The following is a 21367-nucleotide window of genomic DNA, read 5'->3' as shown; positions in this document are numbered from 1 at the left end:
TTTGCACATTTCATTCTCTAAACTTTTGCCTCTTCTTTCCCCTTTGTTGCCCATTCCTTTTCCCCATATGCAGGGTAGGTAAATTGACATGAGTCTAATTTGTTTCAATGACCGTCCTCTCTCTCTATTTGTCGCCTTCTCCTACAGTTTTCGAAAGTTAGCACTCACAATATTTGAGCGTACCAGCCTTGTGCCGTATTTCGTTCCGCGCGACAGAAGGAACAGTAATACAACCGCCTGTTATTCTTACAACACAACGTGATAAGGTGGAAGATGTGCAAAAATTAAAAAGAAGAGCCGACATGATACAGCGTTACATTTTCAGTTAGCGCATTTTTAATAGGACAATATGGTCAGCAGTGCGTCTGTAACATTACATCAGCATGAATATTAATTTCTGATCTGTCATTTTTAAACCTAACCTCATGATAAGGTTCCAAATCGGTGTGCGCATTTCTGTGCTTTAGGTAATTCCTGCCTTAGGCGAGAGTATAGACCTCTGTCTTTTTGTACAATTTTGGTCCTACTTTTTTCATCATGTCTCTTCACCGACCAGTCCACCAAATAATTCTGCTAGGCTACAGCAAAACCTCCAACTTCACTATTCTCCGACGGCGGCGTACACATATTCCTGTGTCAGATGGAGCGCGACTGAATCGCACAAGCTACTCCGATAAGGGACTTTATCGTGATTCGGGTAGCTATGAAGCTATGAAGCTATACGGGTAGCTATGAAGCTTATGAAGCCCTTTGTTATGAGGTAATTAGCGATTATTTCCACTTGTTATTTTTGACGGAAAGTTATTCAAGTTGCGGAACACTATATACATTAATTATGCTGTCGCAGAAACTCTGTTTTACGTTTGATCACAAATAACTGAGCAATAAAGTGGAAGCAATAAATCTAACCTCAGGAAATTCTCTAAACGGTAAGAGAACGGCCATTCTATGCCGACTTGAAGCTGGTCTTTATCGGCTTGATTTTTGTCGACTTGGTGTTTTTTTAGCGTCCCGATGTTTTAAGCGTCCCTCTTTGTCACGGAGCGGCATAGTTTCGAGTCATCGACACGCCGATTAACGGGCGCCAAGAACGTCGTGGTCTCACGGTGCGGCATGTAGTTTTGAGATAGCGACACGGCCGATTAATGGGCGTCAAAAACGTCGTGATCTCACGGTGCGGCATATAGTTTCGAGATAGCGACACGCCGATTAACGGGCGTCAAAAACGTCGTGGTCTCACGGTGCGGCATATAGTTTCGAGATAGCGACACGCCGATTAACGGGCGCCGTATGGCCGGCGGCCGCTGTTGCTTCTGTGCTGGTCAACGGACCCAAGTGTGCGTGTGTGTCTGTGTGGTGGGGCGCGACCTCGGACAGCGAGGGGGGAATCAACCGTTCCATCGCCCCTGATTAAAAGGGGCGCGGCCAAGACTTTTGGGAGGAGTCATGTAATAATTAGATGAACTCTGCATGCCTGCAGTTCCCCGACATAGGGAACTAGGCAAAGGAGAGGCTATTTAGGCGCAGGTTTTTGGCCCTCAGTCTAGAAGCTCAACCTGTAATCTGCTGAGAAGCAGTCGTGGGGCCTGTGCCGTCCAGTATAACCTGAGCTGCCTAGCCATGCCGGAACTCCGGGGAACTAGTTGACGTACGAGACGACAAACCAACGTCTGCAACTAAGCTCACGGTAGTTCGCCTCAAGTTAGCTCAACCTGCTTGAGAGAAGACGTCAGATCTAGACTCCCGGGAAACCCAGCCCAGCAATCGATCCACCTCAACAAGATCAGCTCGCCGGCATTCTTCGGGAAAGCTTTGCGCGACGACTTCATGGTTTATGGACTTGCTGCTGCTGCCCGGCCATGCGTATGACATCGTTTGTTTTCTTTTGAACTTTGTTTTAGTGAAATACTGTTAATTGTATTCTGGTATATTTGATCCGCGCCCTGTTTCATTTTTATATCCACTGTTAATTGCTCGCCATATTGCTTTGTCGTCATCGAGCTATATCAAGTTCAAGTGTGTTAGTTTTCTTGTGTCATTTTTTTATTCTTTTATTTTAGTAATTCGTGTATCTTTGTCAGTCGATAAATACCCTGCTTTTTTATTTTAATTTTTTTTTACTCCTGACTCTGGCTCTTTCACTGTGTTTGCTCGAGTACGGAACGACCAACCGGTTTGTATACCCCGTCGATCGACTTCGCGCCGACAGCGAGCGGGTGACAGCCGTGACACTCTTTCACTGCGTGTTCATTTGGGGATAGTGCGTTTATACATCAGCACTACGCGTATAATTATTTTATGCTATTACCACCCAATTCGCGGAAATTGATACGAATTCTACGAGTGCTCCGTGTTTTCTGAACGGCTGCAGAATGCATGACTCCGAATTGATTATAAAACGAAACGGGCCTGCATGCTTATATTTTACCCCATTATGATGTTATGCCGTGTTTCAATCCAAGCGGAAAAAAAAAATCGTTTGTCGTGACACGCGTGATGACAGCCTTCGTTCCAGGTCAGACAAGGCTACATGCCGTCTGACATATAGTCTGTTCCAGCATCGAAGGGTCCTCTGTGTAACGCAAGATGCTCATGACCTCGCTGTGGTCGCACTGGGGCCCTTTCACTACATGTTCAGTGCGATGAAGAGAGAGAAAGGTAGGGAAGTTAACCAAAAACAGTTCTGGTTGACTAACCCTGAGCCAGGTAAACAGAATAGTAGCAAAATGACGTAAAGCCCGGGGTCGGCAGTGTTCTCCAAGTCTGTCATGTAGGCATGTAGACTTTAGGTACTTGATCAGCGCAGATATGACGTTCTGCACCTAGTTACTTTGGGAGCACTTGGCCTATAACTTCTTGCTATCATAGTGGATGATAGTCCAGTTCATCGAGGACTGTGTACATCACTTGCCTCTCGGCACTAAACTATATCGCGGGCAGACGCAAACGAGGTGTGTGAATGTCTTGTCACAGTTGCATGTGTCGCATGTGGGGCTATCGGTCATTCTGATGAGGAAGGGCATACGATTTAGTAAATATGCGATGAAGGTTCTTTTGACTGCTTATGACATATCTGTCACGAATGACTCTCAGGTCGAAGTATTCGCGACCCGATCCGACGTAAGGACGTCTCAGCGTCGAAGTCGAAGCATTGGGCTTGACATGTTTTAGCGCGTGTTTCTGCGACGACTGTCTCCGATTAGAAAAAGTAGAGAATACGAGACAAAATGATAGTTTTTATTGTACAAGGGCGCTATAACGTAAAATGAGTCCAAACTGTTTTGATTCCAAACTCCTGACGTCAAATTTACGTAACCACCGACGCGCGGTGACCCGCACCGTTGTCTGAACAATCCAATCAAACACTCTCCTCGTTTATAGGAGGTCACCTTTCTTCGCTTTCAAAACCAATAACATTGTCTACATTCAGAGGTTTTTCTTATCTAATTGGCTGACAAGAGGCGAGGAGCACGCTCCAGTGGAGAGGGTTTGGATGGGGCCGAGCCAGCACAGTGAAAATAGATAACCGCATGAAGAGGGTGGTGCCGGTTTCTCCGATTGGCTCGCTTCACCTTACTTAGCTTGCGGTGACTGGTCGAAAATCACGGCGGCGTGCAACGGAAGGATAAGAATGCCGCTAAAACGGATCCTCAGCAAGGAAGAAATGGCAGAGCGATGTCGTATGCATGCCGAAAGGGCTCGGTAATGTTTTACTGCCACGCAAAAAGGTTTATCATGCGCAAATAAATACATGCATGCTCACCGGCAGGTGCGAGTAGCGAGGGCCTGAGCGATCGGCGGGCAGCCATCTTCTATTCTTTTTGGAACGGGGCAGTATGTGGCTATTCAGAAAAATTTTCAGTTTTGTTCGGCATAATAATGCATTTGTTTTTTCGCGTACATGTCACTTTGACGTGGTGAGTTTTCGCGGTTTTGTGAGGTCGCGTGACAGACAGGCAATGTTGGCGTAGCCAGAAAACATTGAACCAATAGCAGAGGGCTAATGGTGAAAAGGCGTCGAATCAGGAAAGATTATTTTTCTTTTGTGCGGTTTAATCATGCATAATCAGTGGGTACACGTTATATCAGATGGGGAGCTATTGCGGTTTTCGTGACGTCGCGTGACAGACAGGCGAAGTTGGGAGTGGCCCGAAAATGTTTTGACCAATCGTGGAGGCTGATTGCAGAAATTGGAATCAAAACAGTTTGGAATCATTTTACGTTATAGCGCCCCAAGCTTCATAGGCGCCATAACCACCAGTATGATTATCAATCAACAAAATTTTAATGAAGATTTTAACTAAGAAGTTAGGCAGTGGGGTGGGGGGAGGGGGCATTTTGTAATCACAGTACTGAATAAGTCAGCCAGTACTCAGAGCATAACCTTTTGCCAGAAACTCGGAACCTTTCACCAGTTTCGAGAAATAAGTACAAAATATCTGCAGCGAGATACATTGCTGTTCCTATAAATATGTTCCCGTGCTTTGGAAAAAACGCATTGCGGAAAACTATCAACAGGAGCGCTGCAATACGTTTCAATTCACGGCACACTTTGAGTCCGTATTTCTCGAAAGCGGTGCAAGGCCGAGAGCTTCTAGCCAAAAAGTTACGTTTTAAGTACTGGCTCACTTCAATTCTTCAATCACAACACGCCAAAAAAATTGGTTAATTAAAAGTTCATTAGTGAAGCTTTGTCGCTGAATAATCGTAGTGGCGCGAGGGCTCTGAGTTGGTCTAGTTGGTTTACTATATCAACGCGGCGAACAGCGCAGACGATGGGACAAATAATACGAACTGGACAGACGACAGCGCATCTGGCCTGAGTATTTGTATACATCTTACATCCCGTTGTCTAAGCTGTTCGTCATCCTAAATACATTGGCGACTATCGCGCAAGTTCGGACGTGCGCCGCCGCTTCTAAGCTCGGTCAGCCAAAATTACAATTTCGTCTCGAATCCTCTATATTTAATAACCGCACGGTGTAATACTCCACATTAGAAAAGAGAAAGTAAATCAGAGCCAACAAAATTGCGCCGTCACAAGGCTTTATTTCCGGTCCGGCCGCTATAGCGGCTTGGCCTGTGGCCTGGGAGCGTTCGCGACAGATAGTGGCCTCGATCTAGTTGCGACTTTGTCCTTAGGGGAAAAGCGAACGACGCTTTGCGTTTCGAGTATACGGACAACGTGAAGCGCGAGCGAAGACGCTGTCGCGCACGAAAAGAATTCCGCCCTATAGTTGCCGCACAGTCTGCGTAACAGCTCGCTTGTTTTAAAACAGGCCGCTTCGCGACGTACGGCGGCGTGAAGAAAGCGTGCACGCGCGGGCCGCCGGCAAAGTCCCTCTCGTTGCCGGCCCTGTTTCGCCGCCGTCTCCTTTGTGGCCTTTCGCAATGCTTTTCTTTCAGCATCAGCAGGTCTCGCGACGCCGAGCTGCTCCCGTTTCGGCTCTCGGTTTTTCTAGGCGATGGCCCCCCCTCGCTCTTTGTTCTTCGCGGGTGAACATAAGTGCGCCCAATTAGGGCGAACACCCCTCCTCTCCCGCTCTCTGACGAACAATTATGTTTGTCACTCCAGAGGTTGAGAACAACTGCGCCCGAAGAGAGGCTGCGAAGGAAAGCGTTCTCTAAACAACAACGCGTGCGAATTTGCGTCCGCATTCCTGCCTCGACTGTGCGCGTCTGCGCGCACAGATGTATACGCGTGAAACCTAAAGCAGGGCGGCTGTAATTCCACGGCGTCCACGGGTGGTGTATGCGAATGTTATACGGGGCTGGGCGTGCTCGTGTGCGCGACTATCTTATGACAGTGCTGCGTGGTATATATATGCGGTCGCGCATGAGTGCGCGCGTTTCCGTCCACGTTTGGTTTCCACATGTATCTGCTTGCCTCTTGATAAAGACGAAGCTGTTTTCTCAACACCTTGACCTCTTGATGATCAACTAACGTGAACCCTCTTCTGTATCCATGAGGAAATGGCATCCGTCTCTCTCGTATAAAATGTGGTTTCAGATGAAACAGAAAAAAAAGTGTGGGTTTTCCTAAAGTGCAGGGAATTCCGCTTTGTGTTCATGGTTAAGTGGCATTCACTGTGCCATTTCACTGGTGCATGCCTTCACCCGGAATGCCTTTTCTTCTGTGATCATGCGCATGGGCTCCTGCATCCCAAAGCCATTGCATCCGAGCGGTGCATGCGTGTGCGCGCAGCTTGAGCAGCGCCTCGCATATGGTGTGCGACGAAAGAAGCTTCCAGGCTCCCAAGTTTCGAGGTGAAACGGCTCCGCATGCCCTGGCTGAGAATAGCAACTGAAATTTCGTGCTCCGAGCACTAACACCGTTGACTGCCTGACAGTTTGTTTCTGCTAACGGAAAGAGAACGGGCGAGGCAGTTGGAAGGTGGTTGAAAGTGCTCGGCTGGCATGTCACTCGTCACTTGCCGAAAAGCATAACGTTCGGATTTCCCCCATTCCTTCATCGGTGCTGATTTTGGTCTGATAAACTGAAATTCCGCACACAAAACTGCGATATTCTCAATTTGGTATAATGTGCTAATGTCGCGTTTAAATGCTGATAAGGAAGCATCAGAAGCGATGGCAATGACAACGTGGAAACAAAACAAAACAAAGACTCGCGCGTGTGTGATGCGTTTTTTTTTGTATTACTTCTTTATCGAATTCTGCAGTCCTTCGTTCTCGGAAACTTATTGAATATAATGGTGCATAATTCAGGCACTCTGTGCCAACGTGTTGACGCAGGATTCTCGGGACGCCCCGAGTTCATCATGCTTCGTCTATATATAGGCTGGTGAAGAAAGAGCGAGAGCACTGATATATGCGCAAACTGTCACTTGGATGACGTTTTTCAACTGACCTGTCAAGTCACAGCAGCATGTTATTTGTGCAGCTTCCTTGAATGCTGATTTGCAAGTTCCCCGTCCATCTGATTGGTCTGAGACCCTCCACTTGCGGGCTAAGATTCGATGAAAGTCGATACGCATATACTATACGGGAGTTCAGGAAATCTCGAACGTTATTGGTCCATGACGCAAATCCCGCATATCTTGAGTGCTATTAGCATGGTGCTCACTTGACTTGTGGTTGGTCGAATTTTCTTTTAACAAAATAATTTTTGCTGCTATTGTCTCTCCAGTTTTCTGTGTAAAGCTGCCTATACCAAAAATATTCTGCAAGAATTGTTAAAATCTGTACCAGTCATCCCCCTCACAGCGCAATATATTGTACCAGTAAATACTATAGTGAAAGCGTATTAAAGATAAGTATCAACTAAACAAACCTGGAAACAGTCTGCGATACGTATACTACATATACTGCGTACATGAAGGGAAAAGTGTTAACTAAAAGGTGTCAGAAATTATAAGAGCAATTAGCTTGCACCGATGCAGCACAACCGCGACGCGCTCGCGATTCGTTACAGCCCAGTCACGTCACGCTCGATCGCCTGCGGATTGAATCGGCCGATACGTCCCGTCGTGTGAAAACAGCTTCCAAGGACACGGATACATAAAACGCATCTTCGCCGTGAATCGGAAATGACATTTTCTGTAGACAATTTGTGATTATTATGTATTAAGAGAGCAGCAGAAATAATTTTCATTAGAAGCAAGAAAAAGAATTTACGTAGGATCTCCGCAGGAGTTATCTGGATGATGCGTAAGCATTTCGTAGTAACGAAGTGGTGTTGAGTGCTCACTGCTGGTAAGTCCCATAGCACTGCATGCTCAGCGGCTGCGGTCGTCTTGGCGCCATTACGGTAAATGCGACAGCGCTGCGGCGACACGAACTGCTGCTGAAGGCGACGCAACGTGAACTGATGAGGCACGCAAACTATACTGCAGGTGGCGGCACCAGTTGCGCTGATGACGTTCCCATCCGAAGCCACGGCTGCTCCACAGTTCTGGCTTACTATAAGGTGTGCCTAGTGCGTGCCTGATTGCACACGTCACATGGTCACAGACACGCGCTCGTGCCACTGCTCGCGCGTTCGTCGTCGTCTTCTTCCACAGCTGGCGAAAAGCGATCGTCTTACGCGAAGGACAGACGGACGCTCGGACAGTTTTCTCGTTGGGTAACTATAGAAATGCTTACACATTTAAAACACCTAAAATACGAGTAAAAGCCCTTTTGAAGTGCGCGTGCAGCAAGTCTATATAATTATTATACATTTAACTGAAACAAGCAACATTCTCCGCGCTTCAAACGGAACCAGCACGTAAACAAAGCAAGCTTATTATTATTATTATTATTATTATTATTATTATTATTATTATTATTATTATTATTATTATTATTATTATTATTATTATTATTATTATGTCTTAGCCAGAGCCCGAACTGCTTCCAACCTCTTCATTTGCACCCCATGTAATCCTGCCTACTTAAGAATTCATAACCGCAGAGGCCCGCGCGCCAATGCCGTTTTTCACGTGGAGCATCTCGCCTTCGGAGCGACCTCGGGTTCGACGCAGGATAGCGCGAGTTTGCCATAGAACTGTCGAATTAGTCGCAATTGACGTCCTATACTACCGTAAAAACCGGACTATAGGTCGAACCGGAATATAGGTCGACCCCCCAACTAACCAATTCTAAAAATGAAAAAAAAATCTTTTTCAATGGCAAAAGTACCGAAAGACACCCTTAACTTTAAACAAATGCGACTCAGCCGGTTGCACAATGGTGACAGTATTTATTTAAATGATGCTCCGTGCCGTGATGATAAGGTGCTGACAAACACGCGGGTCGATGGTCGCACGATACGAAGCACACGGCAACCTGCCGGGTTGCCGTGGGCTTCCGCCTACTCAATTGCCTTTTTCTTGAAGGTGACGGTGAATTGCCGTCGGCTTCCGCTCATTTTGAAACAAAATGTGAAAAATCAGCATGAATGCGATGGCGAAGGCGGCTGTTTACTTCATCTGCCCATTGTTGCAAGACTTCTGTAATTTTTCCGCCAATGTCCGGTATATAAGACGAGGGTCGACTTTTCGCAATGGTTTTTTTGAAAAAAAGTTCGACCTATATTCCGGTTTTTACGGTAATCGGAGATAAGGCCTATTTATTGTCCACTATTACTGATTAAGCATCAGAGCCACATTTCTTACATCATGTCAACTCAAGAGTTAAACAGCTAGGCGCCATCATGAATTAAGCTCAGTAACGGGCAAAAATGCACACAGAGAGGTCAACCATCGAAGACTGAGCAAGCGCGCTCATCTTTTCGCACTCTATAATGCGTGTCCACCGAAATATCTAGTGTTTGAGACACAAATAGATCAACGGATGATATACTGGGTGTTCAAGCACTATCGCGCTCAATATGAGTTGCAACACGGGCATACACCCGCCAGTTCTTTCAATAATGAAAATGGCTAGCGCCATTTTTCTTGTAAACGGGGTGCTACCAGTATTCGGAACGGTGTTACATCTAGCCATCGTAATGGTGTTCACCATTTTTTTTTTTTTCTTTTGTCTGTAGGCGCTGCCATGCTGCCATACGGGCACGGTATTCCAGCATGGCAGTGCCTACACACACACGCTACACAAGCTCCTCATAACATTTTGCTTGTCGTGCAGCGAAGACCATAAATACCACCAACGTCGTGGAAAGAAAAAAAAAAAAAAAGATCACGCGTGCATGTGTGTCGCTGGTGCTACCAAATGCAGTGCGTATAGCCGCGCGCATAACCCGAAAGGAAAATGGAACCTTTTTTTTTTTTTTTTTCTCGTGGCTCCTACGGAATCCAGACTTTTGCCCCTGACAGTATATGCGGTTTCATGCGCTACGCCTAGAATCCACACTTGTACAAGCGTTCGTGTTTGTGGCAACAGGCGGAATGCGGAAAACGCAGCGCACACAGTGGCGGCGCGTGTGGGCTGCATTTTCTGCGCTCGGCCCACGACGCGCGTGGCGTACCTTGAGAAGCCGGGGAACTTGCGCACCGAGACGTGCCGCACCAGGTGGATGTCGTGCTTGATGTTGGCGCAGGCCTTGCGCAGCATCGAGCCGTCCTGGGCGAACACGATGATGGAGCGGCCCAGCACTGCACGCAAGTTTCAACGGCTTGATGCTCACGCGGAACACTCATCGCTGCTAAAGAGAGTTGTCCACACACTGGCCGTGATATCTGCTACTGGAGCTACTCATCTAACAAAATAAAGGGGAAAAGCAACAAGAAGAAGAAACACGTTACTTGCGCGGTATCGAAAGAACTGACTTAGGCCTGCGCACCTTACTTGGTGCAATAGAATTTCACTTGATGTTGGTGACGCACAGGGTAAGAGCGCACGAACCTGAAAGAAAGGTGGTTTATGTGTACTGGCAACTAACGTGCTGCGAACAACGAACGTTTTTGTGTGTCCCTGCTATGCAGTGAAGGAAAGTACTGAGAATGTGTCCTCGCGTGGTTGTGTTTCTACGCGCAGACACTTATGCTCTCTCTGTTAGCAGCATGTTAGCCAGGCTAACATGATGGGGATGTTAGCCTGGCTGGTGCATGCTACTCCAGATTTTCAGCGAAAGCATGGATATCAATTAGAAATGAGGCCGGTTTGCTACCCTGCATGGGGGAAGGGGACAAGAAGAGGTGTGTAGGGAAACGTAAATCGCGCACACAACTATATAAGAGGCGGCACACTGTCACCGCCTATATCTCGTGAGCCCAGACGTGGCGTAGCGCTGCGCAGACGTGCTCTTCGAATATTGCCCTGAGATCTGTCGTTGTCATAGTGGGCGATTTTCAAATCTGTCTAGCGCAGTTCAAAGTAGTTGAGACACTATATTAGCAGCCACGTGAATCCAACAGGCGATAAAGGAAATAATAGGGGAAATCAACTTTTTTTTTAATGGGAATATGTAGAAATAATAAGGGAAAGGGGGCACAAGAAGCTAGACGAAAAGACAACTTGCCGCAAGTGGGATCAGACCCCACGTGACATGAAATCACAGTAAGCTGGACGAGTTGGTATGATTGCGTCATGAAAACCAACGCACAAACACGTTAACCAGTGAAGTGTGGTCCTCTTTTCTTGATCCATATGTTTGTGTGCCGCTTTTCATGATGCAACCATGTGACATCTTCCTCGTTACGCGTGCGATGCTTTACCAATTGAGCTATGGTGACGGTTGTCTCCCCGTCAACTTTCTAGTGCATTTATGTATGCGTACCAGATCGAGGCCTGACATTGTTAGCCAGAGCCAGTTATTGTCATGGCTGTGAACGTGGAATATCCTTCAGGCGCAGGCGTCACTCAAAACGTGAACTTTATGATTAGGCAGCTGGTCAATAAACTGTCGTTTTTGAAACACAGAGATGTGAACGGATGATATACTAGGTGTTCAAGTTTCAGAGAAGAGTACTTGGTTAAACCAGCGCAATAAGGTGCAAGAACACTACGTTCTTGCACCTTATTGTAGCGTTGGTACCGTTGTGTCGCCGTGTTTACCGCTATCTCACTATGTCGCGTTAGTACTCCGGTTGAGGATCCGGTTGAGTTATGTCAATTGCTGCTGTTTTATGTATGTCAAATATTCTATGTATTTTCTGTGTGTTTTCTATGTACGTGTGTTTACCTTACTCAATGTCTCAATTGAGGCCTGTAAGGTATTTTAAATAAATAAATAAATAAATAAATAAATAAATAAATAAATAAATAAATAAATAAATAAATAAATAAATAAATAAATAAATAAATAAATAAATAAATAAATAAATAAAAGTACTGTACGTCTATTGTCCCTTTACTCTCATTGGCTTCACTGTCTGCTGGATTCATGTGGATGTAACTGGAAAAAAAAATCGTCGAGTTTGTCGTTACCTCTTTATCTTTTAACGCGATAGCGTTTACGGCCCCGCGTCGCAGAAAAGCCGGCGTCGGCATCGGCGTCGGCCGCGGCCGAGAAAATCATCCCCAACCACGTTTAGGTATGCCACACCATTCTATCATTAATGTTGCTCATACATTGTCTTGCATTCTTGGCTAAGCTATTCCTCGGAATTTTGAGGATGACAATCCACAAACAAATGTCATGAACCAAAACACCCACAGCGCATGCCTTTTGTGTTACATCTTCTCAGACTGAAATATTAAAAGTGCGAAACAAATACGGAAACCTGAAAATGATGTAATTTCTTTGGCGTGGTTGTGCACTATCTCCGGGATCGGCCCACGCAAGAGGCCGCGTTTCCACCAGAAAGCTCGCCTACGTGTTCGCCGCCAGTGTTTGCCAGTAACCATTACGGTTGCATAAGCTGCAGTCGTCGGGAACCATGATTAGCAGTGAGGGATCTTTGAATGCTATTGCGTTCCACTCTTAAAAGCAAAGCTTAAGCGTCCTCCCAATTTTTATTTTCTTTCTTTGTTTCTTTTTCTTTTCTTTTTTCCCCTTGCTAATGTAGTATGTAGTAGTAGTAGTAGTAGTAGTAGTAGTAGTAGTAGTAGTAGTAGTAGTAGTAGTAGTAGTAGTAGTAGTAGTAGTAGCAGCAGCAGCAGTAGTAGTATATAGTATGCTTTATTCCCCCCCCCCCCCCCCCCCAACAGAAAAACACAGTATTGCGGAGGATGCACTTTCTAACCTTAGATAATAACTTACAACTCAGATACAGGAAATTTCGAAAAAAAAATATTTTTTCTTGCTAGTAGCACGAACTTATTTTCTGGTTTTGGTTTATGATTCCTGGTTTATGGTTCCTATCGACCGACGTTCCAACAAATGTAGAGATTGGCGTTTTACGCTTATAGCGTTATGATGGTAAGCTCTGCACCGGATCAGCCACCGCGGTGGCTTAGCGGCGCTCCTAAGCACAAGGTCGAGGGATCAAATCCCGGCAGGAGCGGCCGCATTTCGATCTGGGTGAAATGCAAGAACGTCTGTGTCCGGTACATGGGGGGCACGTTAAAGATACCCTGGTGGTCAAAATTAATCTGGAGTCCCCCACTACGGCGTGCCTCGTAATTAAAGCGAGGTTTTGACCCGTAATACCGCTAAATTCAATTTGAATTCTGCACCGGATCCGTCCGTGAGTGCTTCTGTATATATAGTCGATTCTAAAAAAGAATCTAAGGTCATGCTATTGAAAAGTAAAACCACCCTATTATAGAGGCAATGTGAAAAATTAAGCACTTTCGTGAAACCTCGCTTTTCGCGGCGCAACGCCCTGTACCATCACGATTGTTCATTGCCTGTACGAATCGATTTGCGAGCACGCTCATGGTGTGTTTGCGTGCAGGTACGTTTTCGCATAGCGAGAACACTCTGTCACGTGGGGTATTGTTGCAGCATCCATCACGAAAATCAGAAGGCACCTATTCGCACCACGACGTCGCTTCTTTGGTTTCGCTTTAGCTACATGTGCACGCGTCTGTACGCCCTCGAAGCGACACAGAACGACAGCGCAGTGTATGGCTTTTGGATACATGTACCCAGGCTGAACTGTTCAAGAAGGGATTCATAGACGGCAGCGACAAAATCTTGCCTCAATGTGGCAAGAGGCTGCCAGGTTTACCCTCTGAAAAATCAAGCTTGTACATCTTTCAGAAACTTGTGATACCACTCGCACCCTTGTTTTTTGTCGCCTGTAAGGCAAGACAGATTGACACCGAACAGTGACGGGCATCACCTTTTGTAAAGACGTCCACATCGAGGGAGCCGGCTCAATCAAGTGAAAGGATGCCAAAGCAATCGGTCGCTTCCGGTGAAAAAAAGAGCAAGAGGGCTTCCATATACCTGAGAAGTTCCCGACCAAAGGCAGGTTGGTGTCCGTGAAAATGGCGGGGCCCGTCCCGATGCTGAGCGACCCCAGCTTCCCCGACAGGTCACCCATCTCGCACCGGAGCGGTGTCTGTGGGCTGCACTCCTTGTGGTAGCTGTCCTGCAGTGCGCGCGTGCACAGGAGCCACATGCATGAACGCCTCCCGAACACTTGGAGACTCGCCGTCACTGACCTTGTCCGATTGGGCCAGGTAGGGGTTCCAGCGGTATCCGGCGGCGATGCAGCGCGCCTTCTCACTCTTCTCCAAGGCGTCGTGTGCCACTTGGTTCACGTACACGGCCCAGTGGTGACCCTTGGTCTACCGAAGAGAGCGCCACAGTAAAATGAGCATGGTCCTAACAAGCAGCACGCACGATCCAGCCATATGCCGGCCTTACACGTACCTTGCGAGAACGAAAAGCACGGTTTTCTCAAAACTATGCTGAGTGCCACAAAACTTACGGAATAGATCGAGCAACTGTGTCCTCCAGCAGAAATTCTGCGGGATTTGATCGAGTGTACGCGTCTTACCGATGCGTATCTCTCTTATCTCCCTTTCACACGCAGTATGAGACGGTAAAGTAGGCCAAACCATAGTCACAGGGATCCTGTTCTGTTTATTGTCGCGCTTTTACAGTGAAGCTGTTAGGGGCAGTTTTGCAATGGTTATCGTGCAGCGGGTGAAGGACGGCGGGCGAACGGCGTGGTCGATATCAGATGTAAATGCAACGCAACGTCTGTGGGAGCCCAGAATTTGCTTTAAACGCAATGATCAATGACCATAAAACAAACGTTACCTTGCGTATATCTTATTCAGATAGAAAACAACTTATATGCTAGTAGTTTTAACCAGCAATGCGTTATTCTTTTTTCTAACGTCGTGGTATTTGGAGGTCAACTATAGAATTCGTACGGCTGTGGCGGTGAAAGCTGACGGTGCTGCAACACAGCCATCGTGGGAGGCTGTCACTAAGAATTTGATTTAGTACGTAATTATTAATGATTATGAAATAAAAGTTACCTTGCGTATACGTCATTGGAAAATGCAACTTCTTTGCGCGGGTGTTTTAGCCAGTAATTTGTAATTGTTGCTTCTCACGTCGCATTTCACCATCTCCACGTTGGAGGCCAGCTGATGCTGCGACAGTGAAAGCTGATGGCGTTGTCCTGCGACGCCGCCTGTGTGGGAGACCTGAAGCGGCCGTATGACCAGGACGTCGGTGAAAACGCGCAGTCGGCGTTGATGATCAATCATCATAACAACCGCAACCTAACATACGCTTAGAACACCCGAAGAGTGTGCAAAATTAAATTGCTTATGTAGCATTTCCATGTCTTTGATGCATCCGTTGCTAGCTCAGATTGGCATACATTTGCGAATAATCTTTTTTCTCTGTCTTTTTGCGCGTGCTTTGCGTCCAGTGAATCTTCAGCTTCCGAACCTCGTCAATTTGCATGCGATTATTTTTTACCAGCATGTCATTGTTCTCGTCGAAAGGCTCGCGGTATTTCGTTAGGGCCCCTCAAGATTGTATATCATTGCAGATACTATACTGCCTTATGCGTGAGGAGATTGACACCTTTTGTATTTCATGGTGACTTAATTACCTGGTTGCGGTTGTACTTCCCTGGATAGCGCAAGTCAACCAGGATGAACGTGTCACTCGTGCCGCCGTCCTTGTACTCGAGCTGCCTCTGCATGAAGAAGCAGGCATACCGTTCAGACTACTCGTACCGCGAAACGACGAGAAGCGCGCCTCACCAGCCTGATGTAGCCCTGAAGCGCCAAGTCCGGGTGGTCGAAGGTGGCTATGGCCACGAGCTCGCGGCCCTTCCGGGACTCCATCTCGGGCATGATGGTGCCGCAGGCTGAGCGGCGCTCGCCCATTTGGATGACCACCGATTTTCCCACCACGCTGGTGTTGCCGAACAGCTGCAGCTCGGCGTCCAGGGTCTTGAGCGACTCGTCACTCTTGCCAGCCAAGTTTCCGTAGCGGTCGCTCAGCTCCACCACACCGCCCTGGGCATCGCGCACGGCTTTGCAGGGAAAGTGCTGCTCGAGCGGCACCGGCAACGCATGCACACGGTAATCGCTCGCCCGACCACCTAGTCCGCGAAGGCGCACCTCCACGCGCACACTGTCCTCGGGACTGTCCTGCGACCAGACCATGTAGCCGAGAACCCCCTGCTCGGCGGGCAGCCAGCGGCGCACGGCCGCCGAAATCGGGTGAAGGGGCAGCAGAGCGGCACACGCCAGCCTGTCACCGCGGTGCGCCGGTGCTCCGCTGTCGTGCAGCACCATCGAGCGCTGCAGCACGCTGTTTGGGCCCGACAGCGGCAGGTGCAGGTCCGTGTAAAAGAAGTGTTTGGCGCCCGCCAGCTTGGCTCCCTTCGCCGTCAGGGCGCCCACGGGACATAGCAGAGGGTGCGGGCACGGCCCCGATCCCACCTTGAGCGGGTCGAACACGTCGCCGGTGCTCACGCAGCGTGCCGTCCAGTTGTAAAAGTCGCGGCCCGGTCGGCGCTCGTGCACCTTCAGCTTGTACTGAGTGGTGTCGTTGAAGCCGTACGGGTCGAACTTGACGAGCACGGCAGTCTCCGACTGTTGGTCGTTCGCGTCCTGCCGCAGAAACACCTGACCGGAGACGGGGTAATGGAAGGTGGCCTTGCCCACCACAGTGGGTCCGGGAAAACCGACGCGTGCGCACTCGGCCTGGCTGCCATCGGCGCGCGTCACGGATATCCAACGGCCGATGATGCGACGGGGTCCGAAGAGAACGAGCTGCGGCTCCAGTGACACCGGGGCCAACAGCTGAACGGCCGGCGCCCCACGCAGCGGTCCCTCGCAGTAAGGGGCCGGGTGCACGGAGAAGCTGGCGCCCAGCAGCCCCTGGGCGCGCACCAGCGTCGGCTGGAAGGGGCTCTGCTGGGTGAAGCTGAGCTGGCCGCCGTCCCGGAACTTGGCGTGGACCGTGCGTGCCTCGAGCACGCGCAGCGGTGCGCACGCTGCAAACGCCATGGTGGCCTCATCGCGGAGTGCCAAGAAGAGCCGCCGGTGGCCGAGAGGCAAGTGCGTGTCGAGCAGGGCGCGTCGCGACCCGCGAGGCGAACCCACGTTCAGGGGCCCGTGTTTGGCGGTCAGGTCTCCCGCACGACAACGTTCGTGCGCGCTGCGTTCGCAGCCTTCACCGTCGGCACGGTCCGGGTCGTAGAGCATCTGCAGGAAGCGGCAGCCGGGCGCCGCGTCCAGCACGTCGGCCTCGAGCAGCTCCCACGTGTAGCGCGACGAGCGGCCACCCTGGAAGAGCAGCACGGCCAGCAGCGACGCGCTGGGCGACGCGAGGAAGAGCACGCGTCCGGCGACGCGCGGACCAGCGAACAGCGCTTCGGCCCAGTGGAGCGAGCCCTCTTCGAGCAGCAGGTTGGCGCAGGCCTGCGTCTTGCCCTGCTGCAGCAGTAGCGCGCGGCCCCACACGCTGCCGGAGCCCTGCAGCTGCAGCTGGTCGTCCTCGAAACTCAGTTCGGTGCCGTTCAGCTCGAGCGGCCCGTGACGCCGGGACAGGTCGTGGCGTGCGCGGCCCAAGTCCGCACACGGCGACGCCGCGTCGAACAGCGCCGGCATCTCGCGCACGCTCCAGCTGAACTCGCCCGGGGGCCCGACGAGACGCACCGTTATGTTGACGCCGGACGAATCGGATGGGGTCAGCCGAACCTCGCCTTGCACTCCTGCCATGTTGAACGGGGCATGCAAGTCCCGGTGGTCGCTGGTGCCCGCCGCCGAGCACAGCTCGAGCAGCAGCAACAGCAGCATCGTGTTCGTCAACACAGTGGGTCACCTGCACTGCCTGGTCGTCGTTCGCGGGCTTCTCTCAGAAACGTCAGTCGCCGACATGGCTTCGCCGGGCCGCGTCATGCCTCTGGAGCGCACGATCTCGCGCTCGGCCGCAGCGCGCCGAGAGAAACCGGTGCGGCAAGGGGGACAAAAGAGGTCTGTCCCCCCCTCTCCGCGCGTCGGCCTCGGCGGCGCGGGAGATCCGAAGCTCAGGAATCCCGAGAAAGCGTGCCAGCAGCCTTTTTCCTTGCCACCTCCGGCCCCAAAGTTCTCGGCACTGAGGTGGGCGCGCGCCCCCTTCTTTGATGGGCCACTGCCCTTCTGGTGGTCGGCCACTGCCTTTCATCGCAAAGACTCAAGGTGTGGGGTGGGGGCCGCTTCGTGCGTGAGAAATTTCCATTCACGCATCTCGTCGGCAAATGTGCCCGCAGTTAAGTCGTCACGGGCACCGTGTGGAATGTCTAATTGTGCAATATCTGTTCTACCCTCGTTTCCTAGAACTTTCTAATGAAGCACGGCTTACCTATCCTTTTTTTTTTTTCGCATTATAATTGAATGCAGTTGGAAAAAATTCGTCCGCCCGCTTCAAGGCGTCCCAAAAGCAGACAATGCGAATCTATAAAACGTATAGCAGTTGACAGTTGACAAGAACATTATAGAAAGGTTCTGAGGGAAAAGATTGGGGGGAGCCAAGGCACCCCAATCAAGTTGGTGGCTCCGCCCATGACGGAACCGGGAGGTGGTGGCTCTCGGCGACGTCGCGGGCCCTCTGGACGGCCTGTCGTTGATGCGACATGTCGTATAGCAGAACTCAGGAATAAGTGGTCATATGTAATGAAAAAAAGAAATAAATTTCTCGGTCATTTGGACAAGTACACGTAAACGCTTCGTGACTGTCTCGTTTGTGCTACCAAGAGTCGGCGAGCAGGCCGCACGATACAGCTCTATCATCGCGTCGCGCAAATGATATCGTCCCGCACCGCACATCGACTCCCGCTGTGGCCGCCTCTGTTCAACGTGCGGTTTCCTTTTCGCGGATGAGCTATACTACTGGAGTGTGAGTTCCGCTGCCTCATTTGCGGTCATCATTCGCTATAATGTCCCTTCAGCAGCCAAATGAAGAGACCTCTGCATTACCTTAAGTTCTTCATGCACACACGCGCACATGCACACATATGAATGCTATCGGAAAATTTCAGTAAAATCGAAGCATCTAGATTGTTACTCTACAACTCCGAAGCAAAAACAGTAGGGGTGGGCGAATATACCAAGTTTTGATTACTAATGGAATAATACACACTAACTATTCGTATTAAAAAAAAACTATTCTGCATTTTCGAACACTAAAAGCTAGCCAAATACTCCGCCACTACCAAATGTTAAAATCTTCTTTTCTTGTCTGCTAAGCAAAGTATCCGAAATTCTCAGAAGTGAGACAACGACAAAAGTTATCGAATCTATGCAGGAACGAAATGGGTAATGTAAGCTTTGTTTTCGGTTTTGCGGCGGAAGCCTACACGACGACCTGTGATTTTTGTTTGTAGTCTGTCATTTAGGGTTCTTGGCGGTATAGTCACGTAGCAGTTTCATTTTTAAACTACAACCATTACTGTTTTCCTTGCAACGGGCGCGCTTTATATGTGTCTGTGGCACACAAGTCCTTCAGCAGCTCCCCCCTGCACACAAACACACAACGTCCGATCGTATTCCCACAGACACTTATTTAGCGCTTTCGGAAAGCTAATCATACAGAAGCCGTTCTTTCTTGGAAATCTTGTTTCGAGATTTCCACCAGAGGCCTCAGAGCGTCGAAGTGCTTGCTGAGCGTTTTTATTCAAGATAAGAAATAAATGGACGCAGCGCGTAAGCAAACCATCCTGTATGGAAATGCGCCGTGCCGCCATCAGCGCGCTCGCGCGTGAACGTCCGCGTGCCCGTTGCAACACGCCGTTTAAGCGGCCGATCGTCACACGTCGGCAACGAGTCGGCCAGGCAGACGGTTGGGTCGGTTTTCGGAACCGACTCTCCCTTCGATATGTCATCGCTTCTCGTCCGCCCGTCGGCGACTCGCAGGCCCATTCTTCTCCGGTTCGGTGACTGCCGCCACCACACAGACGCTGTTAGATGAGAAAATCTGTAGCTCGCAGAACATCCGGGCCCCTTGCTACTCACGTGTCATCCTGCGAGAACGAATGAAACGAATGAAACTGTGGGCCATCGATGACGCACCGCAATTGGTGTGCGCCCGTGGCGTGCAGTGCTTTTGTTAAATACAAACTGTAATGTAAAAATCAGTCCAAGTAAGGGTTGGGGTCGGATTCGTTATGGCCGCCTCGCGGAACCCTAAAACGCCGTTCACGGAAACCCTTGGTCAACAAGCTAGAAGACCCGGCGGCGCTGACATCTCCAGTTCGGCATGCCGGGAAAAGATCCGAGTGTCACCGACGCTTCCTTGTGGAATGCGTGTCGGACCGGAAGGCCTTTCGCGTTCTTGAAGCAGCGCGGCGATCTGCTCTTGCCGTTAACCAACGGCCGCAGTTTGCACGAGACATCCATATTTGCAGCGAGCTAACTGAGACACGCGCCTTGCTAATCTTTCCTCCATATATCATGCACTACCCTTCAGATTCAATCTCTTGTGTGACACTGCCAAAACAGTGTCATTTCGTCGGCATTTAATATTTCCGGCGGCGGGGGAAGTGATCGTGGGCCCGTTGGGAGAAGCGCACTTGCAGGGGTGCGGTGATCTGCGATCGATATATCGAATGTGAACGGGAGTTGTATACACGAGTAGTACAGTCCTATACTTCTGCATGGGATGTTCAAGGGGACAACTGTTGGATATAGACAATAATTTTATATATCCGGCTAATATATATATGGGATCTGCCGATGTCCCAAAGGTAAAATGGGCAAGTATACCTCCTATTTTGAAGCGCAATTAATACAAAGCCTACCACTACAAGTGTCTAAACATGCAGTGGTTTCTTTCGAAAGCGAGTAGAAATTTTAAAACACATTTTTTCCATGTGCGTAGTCTCTTCATGGACGCGATGACAATGCCATGGCGGTAAAAGTGAGAAACTGTATAGCGCACACGGCTTCTGCAGGAATATGGTTATTTTGTAGCAAACGCTGCAGTTATGGCCCTACATATGATAGCCGTCCTCAGAACGTAATTGGTTGCATAAGTCATTAGTGCATTTTCTTTTTCTCAGTCACATATCATCTCACATGCTTCCTACACGTGCATCTGTGTAGTCTGTGTCTTTCTGTTGGCGCTACTGCCGGAATACAAGCCTTTTGTGCGATGGTCTATATTGGGCACATCGTGGTGAAAAATGCCTACACAGGTGTTTTGACGACGCCGGCACACAGCTGAGGTGACGGTACACACTGTTTCACTGTCAAGCGACGCCACATCTTATTTTACGCAACTTTCACAGCCAAATTAAAATATGATTCCTTGCTTATGGAATAAAATCATGCTCGCTATTCCGTCAATGTGACACACGATCTTCCATTACCCAACCACAATCCAAAGACATGTTCCGAGCGGTAAACAGTCCCTTTAAAAACACAGCCAGCCATGGGTAACAAAACGCACTAAAACTTACAGGCGTTTAAGAAAACAAAGTCAGCTCCTCACTTTAAAAAAAAGTAAACTTGAATTACTACGCGAGAACATAAGCTAATAAAAGAAAAGGCTAACAATGTCTATTTCGCATATCTAAACAACAGAACGAAATCAAATCCCAAAGCGTTCTGGAGG

General features: G+C 49.1%; 1 protein-coding gene across 1 annotated transcript in view; it reads right to left on the bottom strand.

The window, feature by feature from the left end:
- Positions 1-17951, bottom strand: part of LOC119461360 (uncharacterized) — a 61032-nt gene extending 43081 nt beyond the window's left edge. The window contains exons 1-5 of the mRNA XM_037722645.2: positions 15526-17951; positions 15372-15458; positions 13957-14082; positions 13739-13883; positions 9929-10055 (exon numbers count right to left, since the gene is read on the bottom strand). Of these exons, the coding sequence (XP_037578573.1) occupies positions 9929-10055; positions 13739-13883; positions 13957-14082; positions 15372-15458; positions 15526-17574 (2534 nt within the window). The 5' untranslated portion in view covers positions 17575-17951. The remainder of the gene's footprint in view (positions 1-9928; positions 10056-13738; positions 13884-13956; positions 14083-15371; positions 15459-15525) is intronic.
- Positions 17952-21367: the final 3416 nt, after the last annotated feature.

Source organism: Dermacentor silvarum, chromosome 1, assembly GCF_013339745.2.
Source record: "Dermacentor silvarum isolate Dsil-2018 chromosome 1, BIME_Dsil_1.4, whole genome shotgun sequence".
NCBI lineage: Eukaryota > Metazoa > Arthropoda > Arachnida > Ixodida > Ixodidae > Dermacentor > Dermacentor silvarum.
Note: the sequence above shows the minus strand (reverse complement) of the source record. Positions and strands in the feature narration are given on the sequence as shown.